Below are 18,007 nucleotides of genomic sequence, written 5' to 3'. Positions count from 1 at the left end.
AGTCAACCTAAATAAGGATGGTGGGAACATCCTCATACTACAGCACATCATTCTCTTTGCCTATATTACAGGAGGGGAGGATATATTGGTGTCATCAGAGTAATTGATTAGCACACATACTGTATGTGTCGTTTTATCACCTTGAATGTCGACAAAATAGAGAGCTTTGAAACTATTCAATTAAGTGTTAAAATACCAGGTGAAAAATGCTCCGTTAGAAAATCACTTTGAGAATTTAGGTATTTTATGAAATCTCACAGGTAAGATTTCGGTCAAACTTTACTTTTCTGTCTCTGTCATGCCTGTGGTCACCAGCTGTACAGCCTCCCCAGAGCTGCATATTCCAGTGGCCTACATGCATGGATAATGAGCTGAGAAGTAGTAGTAGCAGCACATCGTTTAGGGCTACAGCCAAGCTGTCCTTCACCTGAGAATCCCCCTAGTTGTACATGAGTGCACTCTCCACAATAAAGATCAGCCTGACATCAACATACTGTTGACAAAGTAGACATGGAATGAAATCAACATAACATAGATACTGTACATGTATGTAATTAAACATGACGTTTTTGATGACTGTTAATCTAGAAAAGATGCAGAACATATTATTCTCAGAATGGGGAGGGAGAGAAGAGAGAGGGGGATGAATGGGTGGATATAGAGGAGACACAGTAGGAGGGATGGTGGGATGTGTCCATCTATGAATTCAAATATTAATCTACCCAATAAGGGGATCAAAGGGTCTCTCACCCAGGTGTACACACAGACATGCACGTACAGCACAGACATGCACGTACACACACAAAAGCACACACACACGCTCACACCCACTCCTCTATCCACATGAAGTGGTCAGGGCATCACAGTGATCTAGTTACATGGACATTGAGGCGGCAGGGTAGCCTAGTTGTTAGAGCGTTGGACTAGTAACCGAAATGATGCAAGATCGAATCCCCAAGCTGACAAGGTACAAATCTGTGGTTCTGCCCCTGAACAACGCAGTTTACCCACTGTTCCTAGGCTGTCATTGATAATAAGAATTTCTTTTTAACTGACTTGCCTAGTTAAATAAAGGTAAAATAAATTGAGAAAAGGCATTTCATTCCACTAGAGACAGTAACATTGATGAGGTCTCCAACAAGTCTGTGAATCAAAAGATTACATCATCATTTTAATCCAAGTACTTTTCATATGACTGCACAGTTAGATACATATTACTACAGTGAGGACCATTAATAGAGATCCACACTCTTTTCACACTTCGGTAGGCTATCTATGCCAGGTGCTATTCTAGATCCTGAGCTACGAGTATCCATTGACCTGGCCCATCATGGCTTTAACTGACCAGTCTATCCACAGGGGGATACTACTGACAACACATTGAAAGTGGGTGGGGTTATATCCTGCCTGTTTGGCCCTGTCCGGGCGATTCGTCGGATGGGGCCACAGTGTCTCCCGACCCCTCCTGTCTCAGCCTCCAGTATTTATGCTGCAGTAGTTTATGTGTTTCGGTGGGCCAGGGACAGTCTGTTATATCTGGAGTATTTCTCCTGTCTTATCCGGTGTCCTGTGTGAATTTAAGTATGCTCTCTCTAATTCTCTCTTTCTCTCTTTCTTTCTCTCTCTCTCTCTTTCATTCTTTCTTTCTCTCTCGGAGGACCTGAGCCCTAGGACCACGCCTCAGGACTACTTGGCCTGATGACTCCTTGCTGTCCCTTGTCCACCTGGCCGTGCTGCTGCTCCAGATTCAACTTTTCTGCCTGCGGCTATGGAACCCTGACCTGTTCACCGGACGTGCTACCTGTTCCAGACCTGCTGTTTTCAACTCTCTAGAGACAGCAGGAGCAGTAGAGATACTCTGAATGATCGGCTATTGAATGCCAACTGACATTTACTCCTGAGGTGCTGACCTGTAGCACCCTTGACAACCACTGTGATTATTATTATTTGACCCTGCTGGTCATCTATGAACATTTGAACACCTTGGCTATGTTCTGTTATAAACTCCACCCGGCACAGCCAGAAGAGGACTGGCCACCCCTCATAGCCTGGTTCCTCTGTAGGTTTCTTCCTAGGTTCTGGCCTTTCTAGGGAGTTTTTACTAGCCACCGTGCTTTTACACCTGCATTACTTGCTGTTTGGGGTTTTAGGCTGGGTTTCTGTACAGCACTTTGAGATATCAGCTGATGTAAGAAGGGCTTTATAAATAAATTTGATTTGATTTATAAATAAGGGAGAAAGACCAGACTGAAGTTCAGCTGTTGAAATCATCTCAAGACCACAAACCCATAAGTACAACACCAGAAACAGACAAGGGAACTAATTCGGGACAAAGACCTAACTCTGTGAGACAACCAAACATGCTATATCATATTTTATTGTGAGCAATTTACGGTCTGTAATGTGCTGTTTTTGCTGGCCCTGCTCATAGGACATGATGGACAGTGTGTGTGTGTGTCTTCAGAAATGTGTGTGCATGCATTCCTAGGCATGCATGCGTGGTTGCAAATTAATATATGTGTGTTTGTTTGTGTGTGTCTGTCTGTCTGTCTGTCTGTCTGTCTGTCTGTGTGTGTGTGTGTGTGCATGTGCATGTTGTGTGTGTTTGTGCGTGGATACCTGCAAATCTATCGTTAGTGGTCTGAGCGAAATGGATAAACTACTGTGATCCATCCACTATCACTAATCGCTTCAGCGGATGACACACAGAGTAATTATCAGGCTGACATGTAGCACTTAAAAACGGACTCTAACAGGCGCTGAACCAGGGAGGCTTGCTATCTCTTTTGCTACATGTGGCAGCGATCTGCTTTTAATAGTGCAGACATAGAGGAGGTATGAATAGACATGTTGCCATGACTCTTACCCACTGGGCTGCATGTATTCACTTAGTCGACTCTTGGACTACAACAAGCATGTATTCTGATTGCCAACTGTAGTAGTCTTGTCACGACTGTCGGATGAAGTAGACCAAGGTGCAGCATGGTGAGTGTACATTTTCCTTTTTATTGAATGTCGCCAGCAAAACCAATAAACAATACAAAACGACCGTGAAGCTTACAGGGCAAAGTGCCACAAACAAAGTTAACTACCCACAAGGACAGGTGGGAAAAAGGGCTGCCTAAGTATGGTTCCCAATCAGAGACAACGATAGACAGCTGTCCCTGATTGAGAACCATACCCGGCCAAAACAAAGAAATACAAAACATAGAAAATAGAACATAGAATGCCCACCCAAATCACACCCTGACCAAACCTAAATAGAGACATAAAAAGGCTCTCTCAGGTCAGGACGTGACAAGTCAGTTGAATGTGGCACTTGATAATCAACTGTCTAATCATACTCTTTGTGGAGTGATTGACCTGTGCTCAGCCACTGTCTCCTTGCAACATGATGCAGGCAAATGATGAGAAAATAAACTGCTGCAATAGGGTGAAGGCAGAGGTTGAATATGAGTACAGGCAGAGAGAGAGAGAGGTAGAGAGAAGGAAAGAGAGAGACTGTCACGACTTCCGCCGAAGTCGGCTCCTCTCCTTGTTCGGGCGGTGTTCGGCGGTCGACGTCCCCGGCTTTCTAGCCATCGCCTGTCACGTCCTGGCCAGTATAAGGGTTAATTGTTATTGGAGTTTGGTCAGGACGTATTTGAGGGTATTTGTTTTATGTGGTCCGGGGTGGTGTTTTGGTAAAAGGGTGTTTGATGTAGTATTTCCGGGTTTTTGGTTTATGGTCTATGTTTATGTATTTCTATGTGTAGTCTAGTAAGTGTGTTTCTATGTAGAGTTAATTGGGGTGGACTTCCAATTGAAGGCAGCTGTGTGGTGTTGCCTTTGATTGGAAGTCCTATATTAGTTCTGTGTTTAGCCTTGTGCCTTGCCAGACTGTCTGTATATCGTTCGTTCACTTGTTTTGTTATTTTGGTGTTCATTTTGGGAAGTTAATAAACGTCAAGATGAGCTTACACATACCTGCTGCATTTTGGTCCTCCATTACCGACGAAAACCGTGACATCACCGCTCCATTTTTCATGTATCCATTTGTTTTGTCTTGTTCTCTGCACACCTGGTTTTCATTCCCCAATCAATTCATATGTATTTATTCCTCTGTTCCCATCATGTCTTTGTGTAGGATTGTTTGTGTTATGTGTATTTTGATATTGTGGATATTGTTACGCGCATTACTTTTTGTCTATGTTCCGTGTTTTGGGCACATTTTATGTTATTTTTGTGCTGTCATTTTGACCGGAATAAAAGTGCGCCTGTTCACTACACTCTGCTCTCCTGCACCTGACTTCGCCTCCGATACACACTCCTAACAGAGACAGACATACAGTTGTAGGATCTTAATTTGACCCAGTTTGCTATAGCAGGAAAATAATTCTGCAGCAACAGGAAATGTGAATTATTATGTGGATAATAATTAATGGAGATTTTTTTGTAGGGTTTGATACATTGTTTATTTAGGCAAATCAAGTCTGACATTTTAAAATGGAAAATACAAACTTACAAAGCCTTTTGTAATACAATACAAGTTTGCATTTCTTGTTCTGCAGTACAAATCTCAGAAACAAAAGAGTGATCAACTTAAGATCCTACATCTGTACAGACAGACAGACATACAGACCTTCAGGCAGACTTGGTCTATAGAAATAGGCCGTTTCAGTGTTCTGAGTGGATATGTGGATAGGTAACTAACTCGATGATGTCACAATGCCCCTTTTCCAGGGACGGAGCACTAGTTATTATAAGGGAACATTATGAGGTAACATGTTGCCAAGGAAACACACTTATGTCATAATCTAAGACCACATTAAAACTGTCAGACAAGCTCAGGTAGAGCGCATTAGCTACATTTGAATGATCTCTCAACCGATAACTGATTTGATTGATTACAACAATACCTTGTTACAACAACCTTGTCGTGACATGGGTCAGAGACTAAGTGACCCTGTCCCTGAGGTATCCCCTAGGGAGAATCCAAAGGAGACACAGGAACATAAAGATAAACCCAAGGAGAAGAGGATCCCTCAAGCCCTGACCTTTCTTCAGCTGTTTACACTGCTGAGCTGCGTCAAGGTGAAGAAAACACCCTTTGATCCCTCCCAGAGTGGTGAGGGGAGAAAGGGAACGACGATAAACGAGACGAACAACAATAATGACTCTGATACTGGTGAGTGTTAGGAGTTGTATATTGATTAGTGCTGCTACATAGTACAATTATTTAGGCTTCACATGGAAAAAAACAGGTCACATGTCTTAGAAATGTTTCACTTACAGGCTTGGACTACTCTGCAGGTGACGTGAAAAGGATCAAGGACAAGAGTAAAGGAAAGGTTGGGGGAGAGAAACATTGCATTGAATCTCAGGACCACAAATGCAGAACCACACCGGAAAAAGAAAAATACATTAAACAAAGACCTAACTCGGTAAGACATCAAAATGTGCTTATTAATGAGGATTTACCAATGCATTTGACAGCTGATAATGACCACAATAAGGAAAACACAGCATATTGTGTTGATTTTAATCCTTTGACAAGGCTTGACAAATGTGATAATGTCACAATGCCCCTTCGGATGGGGTAGGCCCTAATAGTTATTAGGAAAAGTCTATACGGAATCCATGGAACGTCCCAACTCTGACCTTTGACGTTGAAATTGAAATGTTTAAGGTAAGGGTTAAGGTTAAGGTAGGGGTTAATGTTAGGGTTTAGGGTAGGGACGTCCCAAGGATCACGGACAGCACTAACCCTAGTTATTATGGGGTAACATTATGACATGGAAACACACTTAGGAAATAATATTTGCTGCCAATCAAGCTAGAGCTCATTGGCTACATATATTCAACATTGATATTGTAGTTTGAAATATCAGTAGATTTCTAACTGATGTACTGATTGCGACACTGAGGTCTCCCCCAAGGAGAAAGCAAAGGAGACCCAGCAGAAAGAGAAGAAGAGCACCCATCCAGCTGTGGCGGCCCTGCAGCTGTTCACTCTCTTCTGCTGTGGTGGGAAAGTCAAGCTGAGGAAGACTCGTCCCTCTCAGAACAGACAGAGTAGAAAGGACCAGGACAAAGATAATGCATCTGATACTGGTGAGTGTTATGGGGTGTCTGTTGATTAGATATAGATTGAGATTGGCTCCACTTGGAAGAAAGTGTCTTCAAAATCAAAATGTCTAATCTACACAGGCTCGGACTTGTCTGGAGGTGATGTTACAACCAAAAGGGTAAAGGACAAGAGTAAGGGAAAGGTGGGGAGGGAGAAAGACCAGACTGAATTTCAGCTGTTGAAATCATCTCAAGACCACAAACCCATAAGTACAACACCAGAAACAGACAAGGGAACTAATTCGGGACAAAGACCTAACTCTGTGAGACAACCAAACATGCTATATCATATTTTATTGTGAGCAATTTACGGTCTGTAATGTGCTGTTTTTGCTGGCCCTGCTCATAGGACATGATGGACAGTGTGTGTGTGTGTCTTCAGAAATGTGTGTGCATGCATTCCTAGGCATGCATGCGTGGTTGCAAATTAATATATGTGTGTTTGTTTGTGTCTGTCTGTCTGTCTGTCTGTCTGTCTGTCTGTCTGTCTGTCTGTCTGTCTGTGTGTGTGTGTGCATGTGCATGTTGTGTGTGTTTGTGCGTGGATACCTGCAAATCTATCGTTAGTGGTCTGAGCGAAATGGATAAACTACTGTGATCCATCCACTATCACTAATCGCTTCAGCGGATGACACACAGAGTAATTATCAGGCTGACATGTAGCACTTAAAAACGGACTCTAACAGGCGCTGAACCAGGGAGGCTTGCTATCTCTTTTGCTAAATGTGGCAGCGATCTGCTTTTAATAGTGCAGACATAGAGGAGGTATGAATAGACATGTTGCCATGACTCTTACCCACTGGGCTGCATGTATTCACTGAGTCGACTCTTGGACTACAACAAGCATGTATTCTGATTGCCAACTGTAGTAGTCTTGTCACGACTGTCGGATGAAGTAGACCAAGGTGCAGCATGGTGAGTGTACATTTTCCTTTTTATTGAATGTCGCCAGCAAAACCAATAAACAATACAAAACGACCGTGAAGCTTACAGGGCAAAGTGCCACAAACAAAGTTAACTACCCACAAGGACAGGTGGGAAAAAGGGCTGCCTAAGTATGGTTCCCAATCAGAGACAACGATAGACAGCTGTCCCTGATTGAGAACCATACCCGGCCAAAACAAAGAAATACAAAACATAGAAAATAGAACATAGAATGCCCACCCAAATCACACCCTGACCAAACCTAAATAGAGACATAAAAAGGCTCTCTCAGGTCAGGACGTGACAAGTCAGTTGAATGTGGCACTTGATAATCAACTGTCTAATCATACTCTTTGTGGAGTGATTGACCTGTGCTCAGCCACTGTCTCCTTGCAACATGATGCAGGCAAATGATGAGAAAATAAACTGCTGCAATAGGGTGAAGGCAGAGGTTGAATATGAGTACAGGCAGAGAGAGAGAGAGGTAGAGAGAAGGAAAGAGAGAGACTGTCACGACTTCCGCCGAAGTCGGCTCCTCTCCTTGTTCGGGCGGTGTTCGGCGGTCGACGTCCCCGGCTTTCTAGCCATCGCCTGTCACGTCCTGGCCAGTATAAGGGTTAATTGTTATTGGAGTTTGGTCAGGACGTATTTGAGGGTATTTGTTTTATGTGGTCCGGGGTGGTGTTTTGGTAAAAGGGTGTTTGATGTAGTATTTCCGGGTTTTTGGTTTATGGTCTATGTTTATGTATTTCTATGTGTAGTCTAGTAAGTGTGTTTCTGTGTAGAGTTAATTGGGGTGGACTTCCAATTGAAGGCAGCTGTGTGGTGTTGCCTTTGATTGGAAGTCCTATATTAGTTCTGTGTTTAGCCTTGTGCCTTGCCAGACTGTCTGTATATCGTTCGTTCACTTGTTTTGTTATTTTGGTGTTCATTTTGGGAAGTTAATAAACGTCAAGATGAGCTTACACATACCTGCTGCATTTTGGTCCTCCATTACCGACGAAAACCGTGACATCGCCGCTCCATTTTTCATGTATCCATTTGTTTTGTCTTGTTCTCTGCACACCTGGTTTTCATTCCCCAATCAATTCATATGTATTTATTCCTCTGTTCCCATCATGTCTTTGTGTAGGATTGTTTGTGTTACGTGTATTTTGATATTGAGGATATTGTTACGCGCATTACTTTTTGTCTATGTTCCGTGTTTTGGGCACATTTTATGTTATTTTTGTGCTGTCATTTTGACCGGAATAAAAGTGCGCCTGTTCACTACACTCTGCTCTCCTGCACCTGACTTCGCCTCCGATACACACTCCTAACAGAGACAGACATACAGTTGTAGGATCTTAATTTGACCCAGTTTGCTGTAGCAGGAAAATAATTCTGCAGCAACAGGAAATGTGAATTATTATGTGGATAATAATTAATGGAGATTTTTTTGTAGGGTTTGATACATTGTTTATTTAGGCAAATCAAGTCTGACATTTTAAAATGGAAAATACAAACTTACAAAGCCTTTTGTAATACAATACAAGTTTGCATTTCTTGTTCTGCAGTACAAATCTCAGAAACAAAAGAGTGATCAACTTAAGATCCTACATCTGTACAGACAGACAGACATACAGACCTTCAGGCAGACTTGGTCTATAGAAATAGGCCGTTTCAGTGTTCTGAGTGGATATGTGGATAGGTAACTAACTCGATGATGTCACAATGCCCCTTTTCCAGGGACGGAGCACTAGTTATTATAAGGGAACATTATGAGGTAACATGTTGCCAAGGAAACACACTTATGTCATAATCTAAGACCACATTAAAACTGTCAGACAAGCTCAGGTAGAGCGCATTAGCTACATTTGAATGATCTCTCAACCGATAACTGATTTGATTGATTACAACAATACCTTGTTACAACAACCTTGTCGTGACATGGGTCAGAGACTAAGTGACCCTGTCCCTGAGGTATCCCCTAGGGAGAATCCAAAGGAGACACAGGAACATAAAGATAAACCCAAGGAGAAGAGGATCCCTCAAGCCCTGACCTTTCTTCAGCTGTTTACACTGCTGAGCTGCGTCAAGGTGAAGAAAACACCCTTTGATCCCTCCCAGAGTGGTGAGGGGAGAAAGGGAACGACGATAAACGAGACGAACAACAATAATGACTCTGATACTGGTGAGTGTTAGGAGTTGTATATTGATTAGTGCTGCTACATAGTACAATTATTTAGGCTTCACATGGAAAAAAACAGGTCACATGTCTTAGAAATGTTTCACTTACAGGCTTGGACTACTCTGCAGGTGACGTGAAAAGGATCAAGGACAAGAGTAAAGGAAAGGTTGGGGGAGAGAAACATTGCATTGAATCTCAGGACCACAAATGCAGAACCACACCGGAAAAAGAAAAATACATTAAACAAAGACCTAACTCGGTAAGACATCAAAATGTGCTTATTAATGAGGATTTACCAATGCATTTGACAGCTGATAATGACCACAATAAGGAAAACACAGCATATTGTGTTGATTTTAATCCTTTGACAAGGCTTGACAAATGTGATAATGTCACAATGCCCCTTCGGATGGGGTAGGCCCTAATAGTTATTAGGAAAAGTCTATACGGAATCCATGGAACGTCCCAACTCTGACCTTTGACGTTGAAATTGAAATGTTTAAGGTAAGGGTTAAGGTTAAGGTAGGGGTTAATGTTAGGGTTTAGGGTAGGGACGTCCCAAGGATCACGGACAGCACTAACCCTAGTTATTATGGGGTAACATTATGACATGGAAACACACTTAGGAAATAATATTTGCTGCCAATCAAGCTAGAGCTCATTGGCTACATATATTCAACATTGATATTGTAGTTTGAAATATCAGTAGATTTCTAACTGATGTACTGATTGCGACACTGAGGTCTCCCCCAAGGAGAAAGCAAAGGAGACCCAGCAGAAAGAGAAGAAGAGCACCCATCCAGCTGTGGCGGCCCTGCAGCTGTTCACTCTCTTCTGCTGTGGTGGGAAAGTCAAGCTGAGGAAGACTCGTCCCTCTCAGAACAGACAGAGTAGAAAGGACCAGGACAAAGATAATGCATCTGATACTGGTGAGTGTTATGGGGTGTCTGTTGATTAGATATAGATTGAGATTGGCTCCACTTGGAAGAAAGTGTCTTCAAAATCAAAATGTCTAATCTACACAGGCTCGGACTTGTCTGGAGGTGATGTTACAACCAAAAGGGTAAAGGACAAGAGTAAGGGAAAGGTGGGGAGGGAGAAAGACCAGACTGAAGTTCAGCTGTTGAAATCATCTCAAGACCACAAACCCATAAGTACAACACCAGAAACAGACAAGGGAACTAATTCGGGACAAAGACCTAACTCTGTGAGACAACCAAACATGCTATATCATATTTTATTGTGAGCAAAATATCTTTCCCATAATGCTGTGTCATCATTGGGTGTTACAATTGTGTTATGCAGGAAAATCGAAGGACACCCCGGCAAGTGAAGACCCCTGTGGAGGAAATTTACATAAGACCTGACTCTCCGACTCTACCACGTGCCCACGTAAGTTACTGAAACCTAAATTACTATACGGACAGACAAAGATTCAAACATCTAGACACTTTCCCCTATGACCTCAACCTAACCACCCTTTTCCTCCGTGTAGAGCTCCCTCTCTCAGTTTTCCCTGGCAAGGAACCTGCCCATCCACCTGTTGGAGTGGCAGCTACCTGGAGTCCCTCTGACCACCTCGTCTATGGCAACTAGGACAGAGAGAAAGTCATCCTCTACCAACACTTCGACACACGCACAGATGGAAACACAGACAACAGATATGAACACAGACTCACAGACCACTGCCACCTCTCAGAGCCAGATCTCCACGGTCTCATCGGAGACCATGATAGATGTTCACACGTCAGACTCCATTACCCAGACCTCCACTCTTGACATGGCCCTGACACCTGACAGCACTAAGGACATGATCACTACTGATGAGGATGTGAAGGATGACTCTGCTAAAGATTTGATCTCCACCCTAACAGACACCTCTATGGAGAAATCCATCAGTGAGATCAGCCTGAAAGACCTCATCGCTGAGTATGAAGATGACAATGAGCTGAAGGATATGGCTGCCTCCGCTATCCCTGATACTGATAATGCCAATGAGGATGCAAAGCTGCTGGAGCATGCAGCACTTTATGACTTCATGTTGACAGTGGAGACCGAGCTGCCTCTGCATCTCTGAAGAGTCAATAGGCCTAATGAACATTTCAATGTAGCAAAAGCTATACTATGATCAATTAATAAAACATTTTTTATGCAGCAAATTCTCACTACTGTTGACATGTGACGCAGCATGTTTAGATTAGGCCTATTTGTTTGAATTCACCAAAAATAATAAATATTACTGCCTTGGGAACAAGCAAACCACTACAGGTAGGGGAGAGTGAAAACATCAGCATAGAGTTCATTTGGACAATAATGATCCATAGGCATATTGCATTCTGTAATGTATGAAATAACATTCACCCGCAGCGAATACAAATCAGATGTGTTCTATTTTCTCCCTCTGTCCTTCCCTCCCACATCCAGATGAGGTTTATATTGTCATGTTATCCAGCCCTTAAACTGTTTAGCATTTTAATAACACCTCGCAAACTCAGGGCCTAATTACCTTTGTTTCAAATGCATCAAATAGTCCTCCTATCACCACATATCTGGGCCACCTGAAGGTGCTGTGTTACTGGTGGGTTTCCAACAGATTACAGGGAGATTGGTTAAGTAAGTCAACCTAAATAAGGATGGTGGGAACATCCTCATACTACAGCACATCATTCTCTTTGCCTATATTACAGGAGGGGAGGATATATTGGTGTCATCAGAGTAATTGATTAGCACACATACTGTATGTGTCGTTTTATCGCCTTGAATGTCGACAAAATAGAGAGCTTTGAAACTATTCAATTAAGTGTTAACCTCTTGGGGCTAGGTGGGACGCTAGCGTGCCACCCGTGGTGCACTCCATCAACAGCAGGTGCATTTCAAGAGCGGCAAATTTGAATCCAAATAAATGTCAAAATTCAAATTTTTCAAAAATACAACTATTTTACACCATTTGAAAGATAAACATCTCCTTAATCTAACCACGTTTTACGATTTCAAAAAGGTTTTATGGCGAAAGCATAAATTTAGAGTATGTTAGGACAGTACATTTACAAGAGTTGTGTGTAATGTTTTGTCAAGTCAAAGACAGGGTCACCAAAACCATAAAACCAGCTAAAATGATGCACTAACCTTTTACAATCTCCATCAGATGACACTCCTAGGACATTATGTTAGACAATGCATGCATTTTTAGTTCTATCAAGTTCATATTTATATCCAAAAACAGCGTTTTACTATGGCATTGATGTTGAGGAAATCGTTTCCCTCCAATAACCGGCAGTCAAGTCAGCGTCACAAATTAAATAATTAAAATTAGAAAACATTGGTAAAATATTATATTGTCATTTAAAGAATTATAGATTTACATCTCTTGAACGCAATCAACTTGCCAGATTTAAAAATAACCTTACTGGGAAATCACACTTTGCAATAATCTGAGCACTGCGCCCAGAAAAATACGCGTTGCGATACAGACTAGACGTCATGTTGGGGAGATCTAAAATCGAAAATACTATGTAAATAATCCATTACCTTTGATTCTCTTCATCAGATGTCACTTCCAGGTATCACAGGTCCATAACGAATGTAGTTTTGTTCAAAAAAGCTCATCATTTATGTCCAAAAATCTCCGTCTCGTTAGCACATGATGTAAGCCAGCCGGACTTCTCGTCATGAACGAGGGGAAAAAATATATTTCCGTTCGTTCAAACATGTCAAACGTTGTATAGCATAAATCATTAGGGCCTTTTTTAACCAGAACATGAATAATATTCAAGGTGGACGAATGCATACTCTTTTATAACGTATTGGAACGAGGGTACCCAACATGAACTCGCGCGCCAGGTGTCTAATGGGACATCATCGTTCCATGGCTCTTGTTCGGTCAGATCTCCCTCCAGAAGACTCAAAACACTTTGTAAAGGCTGGTGACATCTAGTGGAAGCAATAGGAAGTGCCAAAATATTCCTAAACCCCTGTGTTTTTCAATGGGATAGGTTTAAAGTCAATACAACACATCAGGTATCCACTTCCTGTCAGAAAATGTCTCAGGGTTTTGCCTGCCAAATGAGTTCTGTTATACTCACAGACACCATTCAAACAGTTTTGGAAACTTTAGAGTGTTTTCTATCCATATATAATAAGTATATGCATATTCTAGTTACTGGGTAGGATTAGTAACCAGATTAAATCGGGTACATTTTTTTTATCCAGACATGCAAATGCTGCCCCCTAGACCCAACAGGTTAAAATACCAGGTGAAAAATGCTCCGTTAGAAAATCACTTTGAGAATGTAGGTATTTTATGAATTCTCACAGGTAAGATATCGGACAAACTTCACTTTTCTGTCTCTGTCATGCCTGTGGTCACCAGCTGTACAGCCTCCCCAGAGCTGCATATTCCAGTGACCTACATGCATGGATAATGAGCTGAGAAGTAGTAGTAGCAGCACATCGTTTAGGGCTACAGCCAAGCTGTCCTTCACCTGAGAATCCCCCTAGTTGTACATGAGTGCACTCTCCACAATAAAGATCAGCCTGACATTAACATACTGTTGACAAAGTAGACATGGAATGAAATCAACATAACATAGATACTGTACATGTATGTAATTAAACATGACGTTTTTGATGACTGTTAATCTAGAAAAGATGCAGAACATATTATTCTCAGAATGGGGAGGGAGAGAAGAGAGAGGGGGATGAATGGGTGGATATAGAGGAGACACAGTAGGAGGGATGGTGGGATGTGTCCATCTATGAATTCAAATATTAATCTACCCAATAAGGGGATCAAAGGGTCTCTCACCCAGGTGTACACACAGACATGCACGTACACACAGACATTCACGTACACACATCTACACACACAAAAGCACACACTCATGCTCACACCCACTCAGTCTGTTATGTCTGGAGTACTTCTCCTGTCTTATTCGGTGTCCTGTGTGAATTTAAGTATGCTCTCTCTAATTTTTTCTTTCTTTCTTTCTTTCTTTCTTTCTTTCTTTCTTTCTTTCTTTCTTTCTTTCTTTCTTTCTTTCTTTCTTTCTTTCTTCCCAGGACCATGCCTCAGGACTACCTGGCCTGATGACTCCTTGCTGTCTCTTGTCCACATGGCCATGGTGCTGCTCCAGTTTCAACAATTCTGCCAATTCTGTGGCTATGGAACCCTGACCTGTTCACCGGACGTGATACCTGTCCCAGACCTGCTGTTTTCAACTCTCTAGAGACAGCAGGAGCGGTAGAGATACTCTGAATGATCGGCTATGGAAAGCCAACTGACATTTATTCCTGAGGTGCTGACCTGTTACACCCTCGACAACCACTGTGATTATTATTATTTGACCCTGCTGGTCATCTATGAACATTTGAACATCTTGGCAATGTTCTGTTATAATCTCCACCTGGCACAGCCAGAAGAGGACTGGCCACCCCTCATAGCCTGGTTCCTCTCTAGGTTTCTTCCTAGGTTCTGGCCTTTCTAGGGAGTTCTTCCTAGCCACTGTGCTTCTACACCTGCATTGCTTGCTGTTTGGGGTTTTAGGCTGGGTTTCTGTACAGCACTTTGAGATATCAGCTGATGTAAGAAGGGCTTTATAAATACATTTGATTTGATTTATAAATAAATGTGATTTGACAGCCAGGCTCTATTACTGTCTGTCAGCTGCTGTTTTTGCTGGCCCTGCTCATAGGACATGATGGACAGTGTGTGTGTGTCTGTGTCTCCAGTAATGTGTGTGTGCATGCATTCCTAGGCATGCATGCGTGGTTGCAAATGCATATGTGTGTGTGTGTGTGTGTGTGTGTGTGTGTGTGTGTGTGTGTGTGTGTGTGTGTGTGTGTGTGTGTGTGTGTGTGTGTGTGTGTGTGTGTGTGTGTGTGTGTGTGTGTGTGTGTGTGTGTGCGTGCATGTGGTGTGTGTTTGTGTGTGCATACCTGCAAACATATCATTAGTGGTCTGAGTGAAATGGATAAACTACTGTGATCCATCCAGGTGCCTACAGAGGTGTTAGCCTATCATGTTGTGTGAGCTTTTATCACTAATCGCAGCACTTAAAAGCTGACACTAACAGGCTCTGAGCCAGGGAGGCTTGCTATCTCTTACGCTACATGTGGCGGCGATCTGTTTTAATAGTGCAGACATAGAGGAGGTATGAATAGACCTGTTGCCATGACTCTTGCCCACTGGGCTGCATGTATTCACTGAGTCGACTCTTGGACCTCAACAAGCATGTATTCTGATTGCCAACAGTAGTAGTCTGTTGAATGTGGCACTGGATAATCAACTGTATAATCATTCTCATTGTGGAGTGATTGACCTGTGCTCAGAACACTCTCTCCTTGCAACATGATGCAGGCAAATGATGAGAAAATAAACTGCTGCAATAGGGTGAAGGCAGAGGTTGAATATGAGTACAGGCAGAGAGAGGGAGAGGTAGAGAGAAGCATCTCAGCCTATGCTACCCTCCAGTCCCTCAACTTCTTGGCGCTGACGGAAACATGGATTACCACAGAAAACACTGCTACTCCTACTGCTCTCTCCTCCTCTGACCATGTGTTCTCGCATACCCCGAGAGCATCTGGTCAGCGGGGTGGTGGCACTGGAATCCTCATCGCTCCCAAGTGGACATGCTCTCTTTCTCCCCTGACCCATCTGTCTATCTCCTCCTTTGAATTCCATGCTGTCACAGTCACTAGCCCATTCAAGCTTAACATCCTTATCATTTATCGCCCTCCAGGTTCCCTTGGAGAGTTCATCAATGAGCTTGACGCCTTGATAAGTTCCTGTCCTGAGGATTGCTCACCCCTCACAATTCTGGGTGACTTTAACCTCCCTACCTTCCCGGCCGGCTCGGTCCTCCCCTCCTGCTCCGTGGCTTGACGACTCATTGTGAGCTCACAGAACTGGGCTCCGGGCAGCCGAGCGGAAATGGAGGAAAACTAGCCTCCCTGCGGACCTGGCATCTTTTCACTCCCTCCTCTCCACATTTACTTCCTCTGTTTCTGCTGCAAAAGCCACTTTCTACAACTCTAAATTCCAAGCATCTGTCTCTAACCCTAGGAAGCTCTTTGCCACCATCTCCTCCCTCCTGATTCCCCCCCCCTTCTCCCTCTCTGCGGATGACTTTGTCAACCATTTTGAAAAGAAGGTTGACGACATCTGATCCTCGTTTGTTAAGGCTAGTGCGAGGAGCGGGAACAGGCTGAATAGGACTGGGCTGACGCACTGGAAGCCTAATGCGTGGGGCTGGTAGTGGAGCTACCAGACTGGAGACACGCACTTTAAGGCTAGTGCGAGGAGCAGGAACAGGCTGAATTGGACTGGGCTGACGCACTGGAGGCCTGGTGCGTGGTGCTGGTACTGGATATACCAGGCCGTGGAGGCGCACTGGCGGTCTCGATCGCACCTCCAGCACAACCCGTCCTCGCTGGATGGAACTAGTAGCCCTGCACGAGCGAAGTGCTGGCACAGGGCGAACTGGGCTGTGCAGGGGCCTGATGGTTGCCGTGCGTAGAGCCGGCGTAGGGTAGCCTGGGCCTAGGAGGTGCACTGGTGGCCAGATGCGCTGCGCAGGCATCCTTCTACCAGGCTGGATGCCCACTCTAGCACGGCACTTGCGAGGGGCTGGGATAACTCGCACCGGACTGTGCGTGCGCATGGGCGAGATCGTGCGCACTTCCGCATACCTCGGCGCTCTCCACTCCATACATTCTCCATAATAAGCACGGGGAGCTGGCTTAGGTCTACTGCCTGACCTAGCCAAACTACCCGTGTGCCCCCCCGAAACAAAAATTATTGGGGGTGCCTCTCCGGCTTCCTAGCCAGCCGTGTTCCCCTGTAGCGGTCCCGGTCCTCACCAGACTTCCTCCATGGACCCTCTCTGGCCAGAATTTCCTCCCAAATCCAAAACTCCCGACAGTCCACCTGTTGCTCCTTCCTCCACTGCTTGGTCCGTGTTTGGTGGGAGATTCTGTCACGGTTGTCGTAGGGTAGAGTGGACCAAAACGCAGCAGGAATATGTGCACTCATCTTCTTTTGTTAAATAGACAAAGAAGGTAAACCAAAACAAACACGTACACCAAAAAACACAATGACGAATAACAGGCCGGTAAGGCACAAAGCTATACACAGCACAATCTCCCACAAAAAAAACAGGAAAACAAACTCCTAATTATAGGACCCTCAATCAGAAGCAACGATAACCAGCTGCTTCCAATTGAAGGTCCAACCCCAATAAACTAAACATAGAAATAGACTAGACTAGACAGAACATAGAAATACACTAACATAGAACAGTGCCCAAAAACCCCGGAATACATAAATCAACCACCCCTCTACATATACATACACCCCGAACCACATAAACCAAATACCCCCTGCCACGTCCTGACCAAACTACAATAACAAATAACCCCTATACTGGTCAGGACGTGACATCGATGTCACTGGCTTTCTAGCCATCGCCTCTCCATTTTTCATGTATCCATTTGTTTTGTCTTGTTCTCTGCACACCTGGTTTTCATTCCCCAATCAATTCATATGTATTTATTCCTCTGTTCCCATCATGTCTTTGTATAGGATTGTTTGTGTTATGTGTATTTTGATATTGTGGATATTGTTACGCGCATTACTTTTTGTCTATGTTCCGTGTTTTGGGCACATTTTATGTAATTTTTTTCCTGTCATTTTGACCGGAATAAAAGTGCGCCTGTTCACTACACTCTGCTCTCCTGCACCTGACTTCGCCTCCGATGCACACTCCAAACAGAATCCTACACCAACCATGGAGTCAGCAGGAGCAGGTA

General features: G+C 43.6%; 2 protein-coding genes across 8 annotated transcripts; both read left to right on the top strand.

Moving 5' to 3' along the window:
• The first annotated feature begins 4,448 nt into the window (after nt 1-4,448).
• On the top strand, nt 4,449-7,165 carry LOC123725239 (uncharacterized). Of its 4 annotated transcripts, XM_045690364.1 has the most exons (5): nt 4,506-5,167; nt 5,275-5,423; nt 5,907-6,093; nt 6,190-6,371; nt 6,676-7,165. In XM_045690364.1, the coding sequence occupies exons 1-5, from the start codon at nt 4,855-4,857 to the stop codon at nt 6,694-6,696; spliced, it is 852 nt and encodes a 283-aa protein (XP_045546320.1). In that variant the 5' UTR covers nt 4,506-4,854; the 3' UTR covers nt 6,697-7,165. The 4 variants fall into 4 exon arrangements, with proteins under 4 accessions (XP_045546321.1, XP_045546319.1, XP_045546320.1 ...); XM_045690365.1 differs by lacking the exon at nt 6,676-7,165 and having other exon boundaries at nt 4,449-5,167; nt 5,293-5,423; nt 6,190-6,430; XM_045690363.1 differs by lacking the exon at nt 6,676-7,165 and having other exon boundaries at nt 4,490-5,167; nt 5,919-6,093; nt 6,190-6,428.
• Nucleotides 7,166-8,478: 1,313 nt separating this feature from the next.
• On the top strand, nt 8,479-11,355 carry LOC106592769 (serine-rich adhesin for platelets). 4 transcript variants are annotated; one of them, XM_045690360.1, is made up of 6 exons: nt 8,479-9,205; nt 9,331-9,461; nt 9,945-10,131; nt 10,228-10,409; nt 10,508-10,594; nt 10,698-11,355. In XM_045690360.1, exons 1-6 carry the CDS (start codon nt 8,893-8,895, stop codon nt 11,277-11,279), a joined length of 1,482 nt encoding a protein of 493 aa, XP_045546316.1. In that variant the 5' UTR covers nt 8,479-8,892; the 3' UTR covers nt 11,280-11,355. The 4 variants fall into 4 exon arrangements, with proteins under 4 accessions (XP_045546316.1, XP_045546315.1, XP_045546314.1 ...); XM_045690359.1 differs by having other exon boundaries at nt 8,498-9,205; nt 9,313-9,461; nt 9,957-10,131; XM_045690358.1 differs by having other exon boundaries at nt 8,520-9,205; nt 9,313-9,461.
• Nucleotides 11,356-18,007: the final 6,652 nt, after the last annotated feature.

The sequence above is a fragment of the Salmo salar genome, chromosome ssa11 (genome assembly GCF_905237065.1).
Source record: "Salmo salar chromosome ssa11, Ssal_v3.1, whole genome shotgun sequence".
Taxonomy (NCBI): domain Eukaryota; kingdom Metazoa; phylum Chordata; class Actinopteri; order Salmoniformes; family Salmonidae; genus Salmo; species Salmo salar.
This window is presented reverse-complemented; position numbering and strand designations above follow the sequence as displayed.

What these genes read in the sequence shown, in the direction of transcription:
- LOC123725239 (XM_045690362.1), top strand. Translation starts at nt 4,855, where the DNA reads ATGATCTCTCAACCGATAACTGATTTGATTGATTACAACAATACCTTG. An exon ending in CAATAATGACTCTGATACTG is followed by an intron (nt 5,168 to 5,274) that starts GTGAGTGTTAGG and finishes TTTCACTTACAG; the next exon opens with GCTTGGACTACTCTGCAGGT. An exon ending in TTAAACAAAGACCTAACTCG is followed by an intron (nt 5,424 to 5,906) that starts GTAAGACATCAA and finishes TGCGACACTGAG; the next exon opens with GTCTCCCCCAAGGAGAAAGC.
- LOC106592769 (XM_045690358.1), top strand. Translation starts at nt 8,893, where the DNA reads ATGATCTCTCAACCGATAACTGATTTGATTGATTACAACAATACCTTG. An exon ending in CAATAATGACTCTGATACTG is followed by an intron (nt 9,206 to 9,312) that starts GTGAGTGTTAGG and finishes TTTCACTTACAG; the next exon opens with GCTTGGACTACTCTGCAGGT. An exon ending in CGACTCTACCACGTGCCCAC is followed by an intron (nt 10,595 to 10,697) that starts GTAAGTTACTGA and finishes TCCTCCGTGTAG; the next exon opens with AGCTCCCTCTCTCAGTTTTC.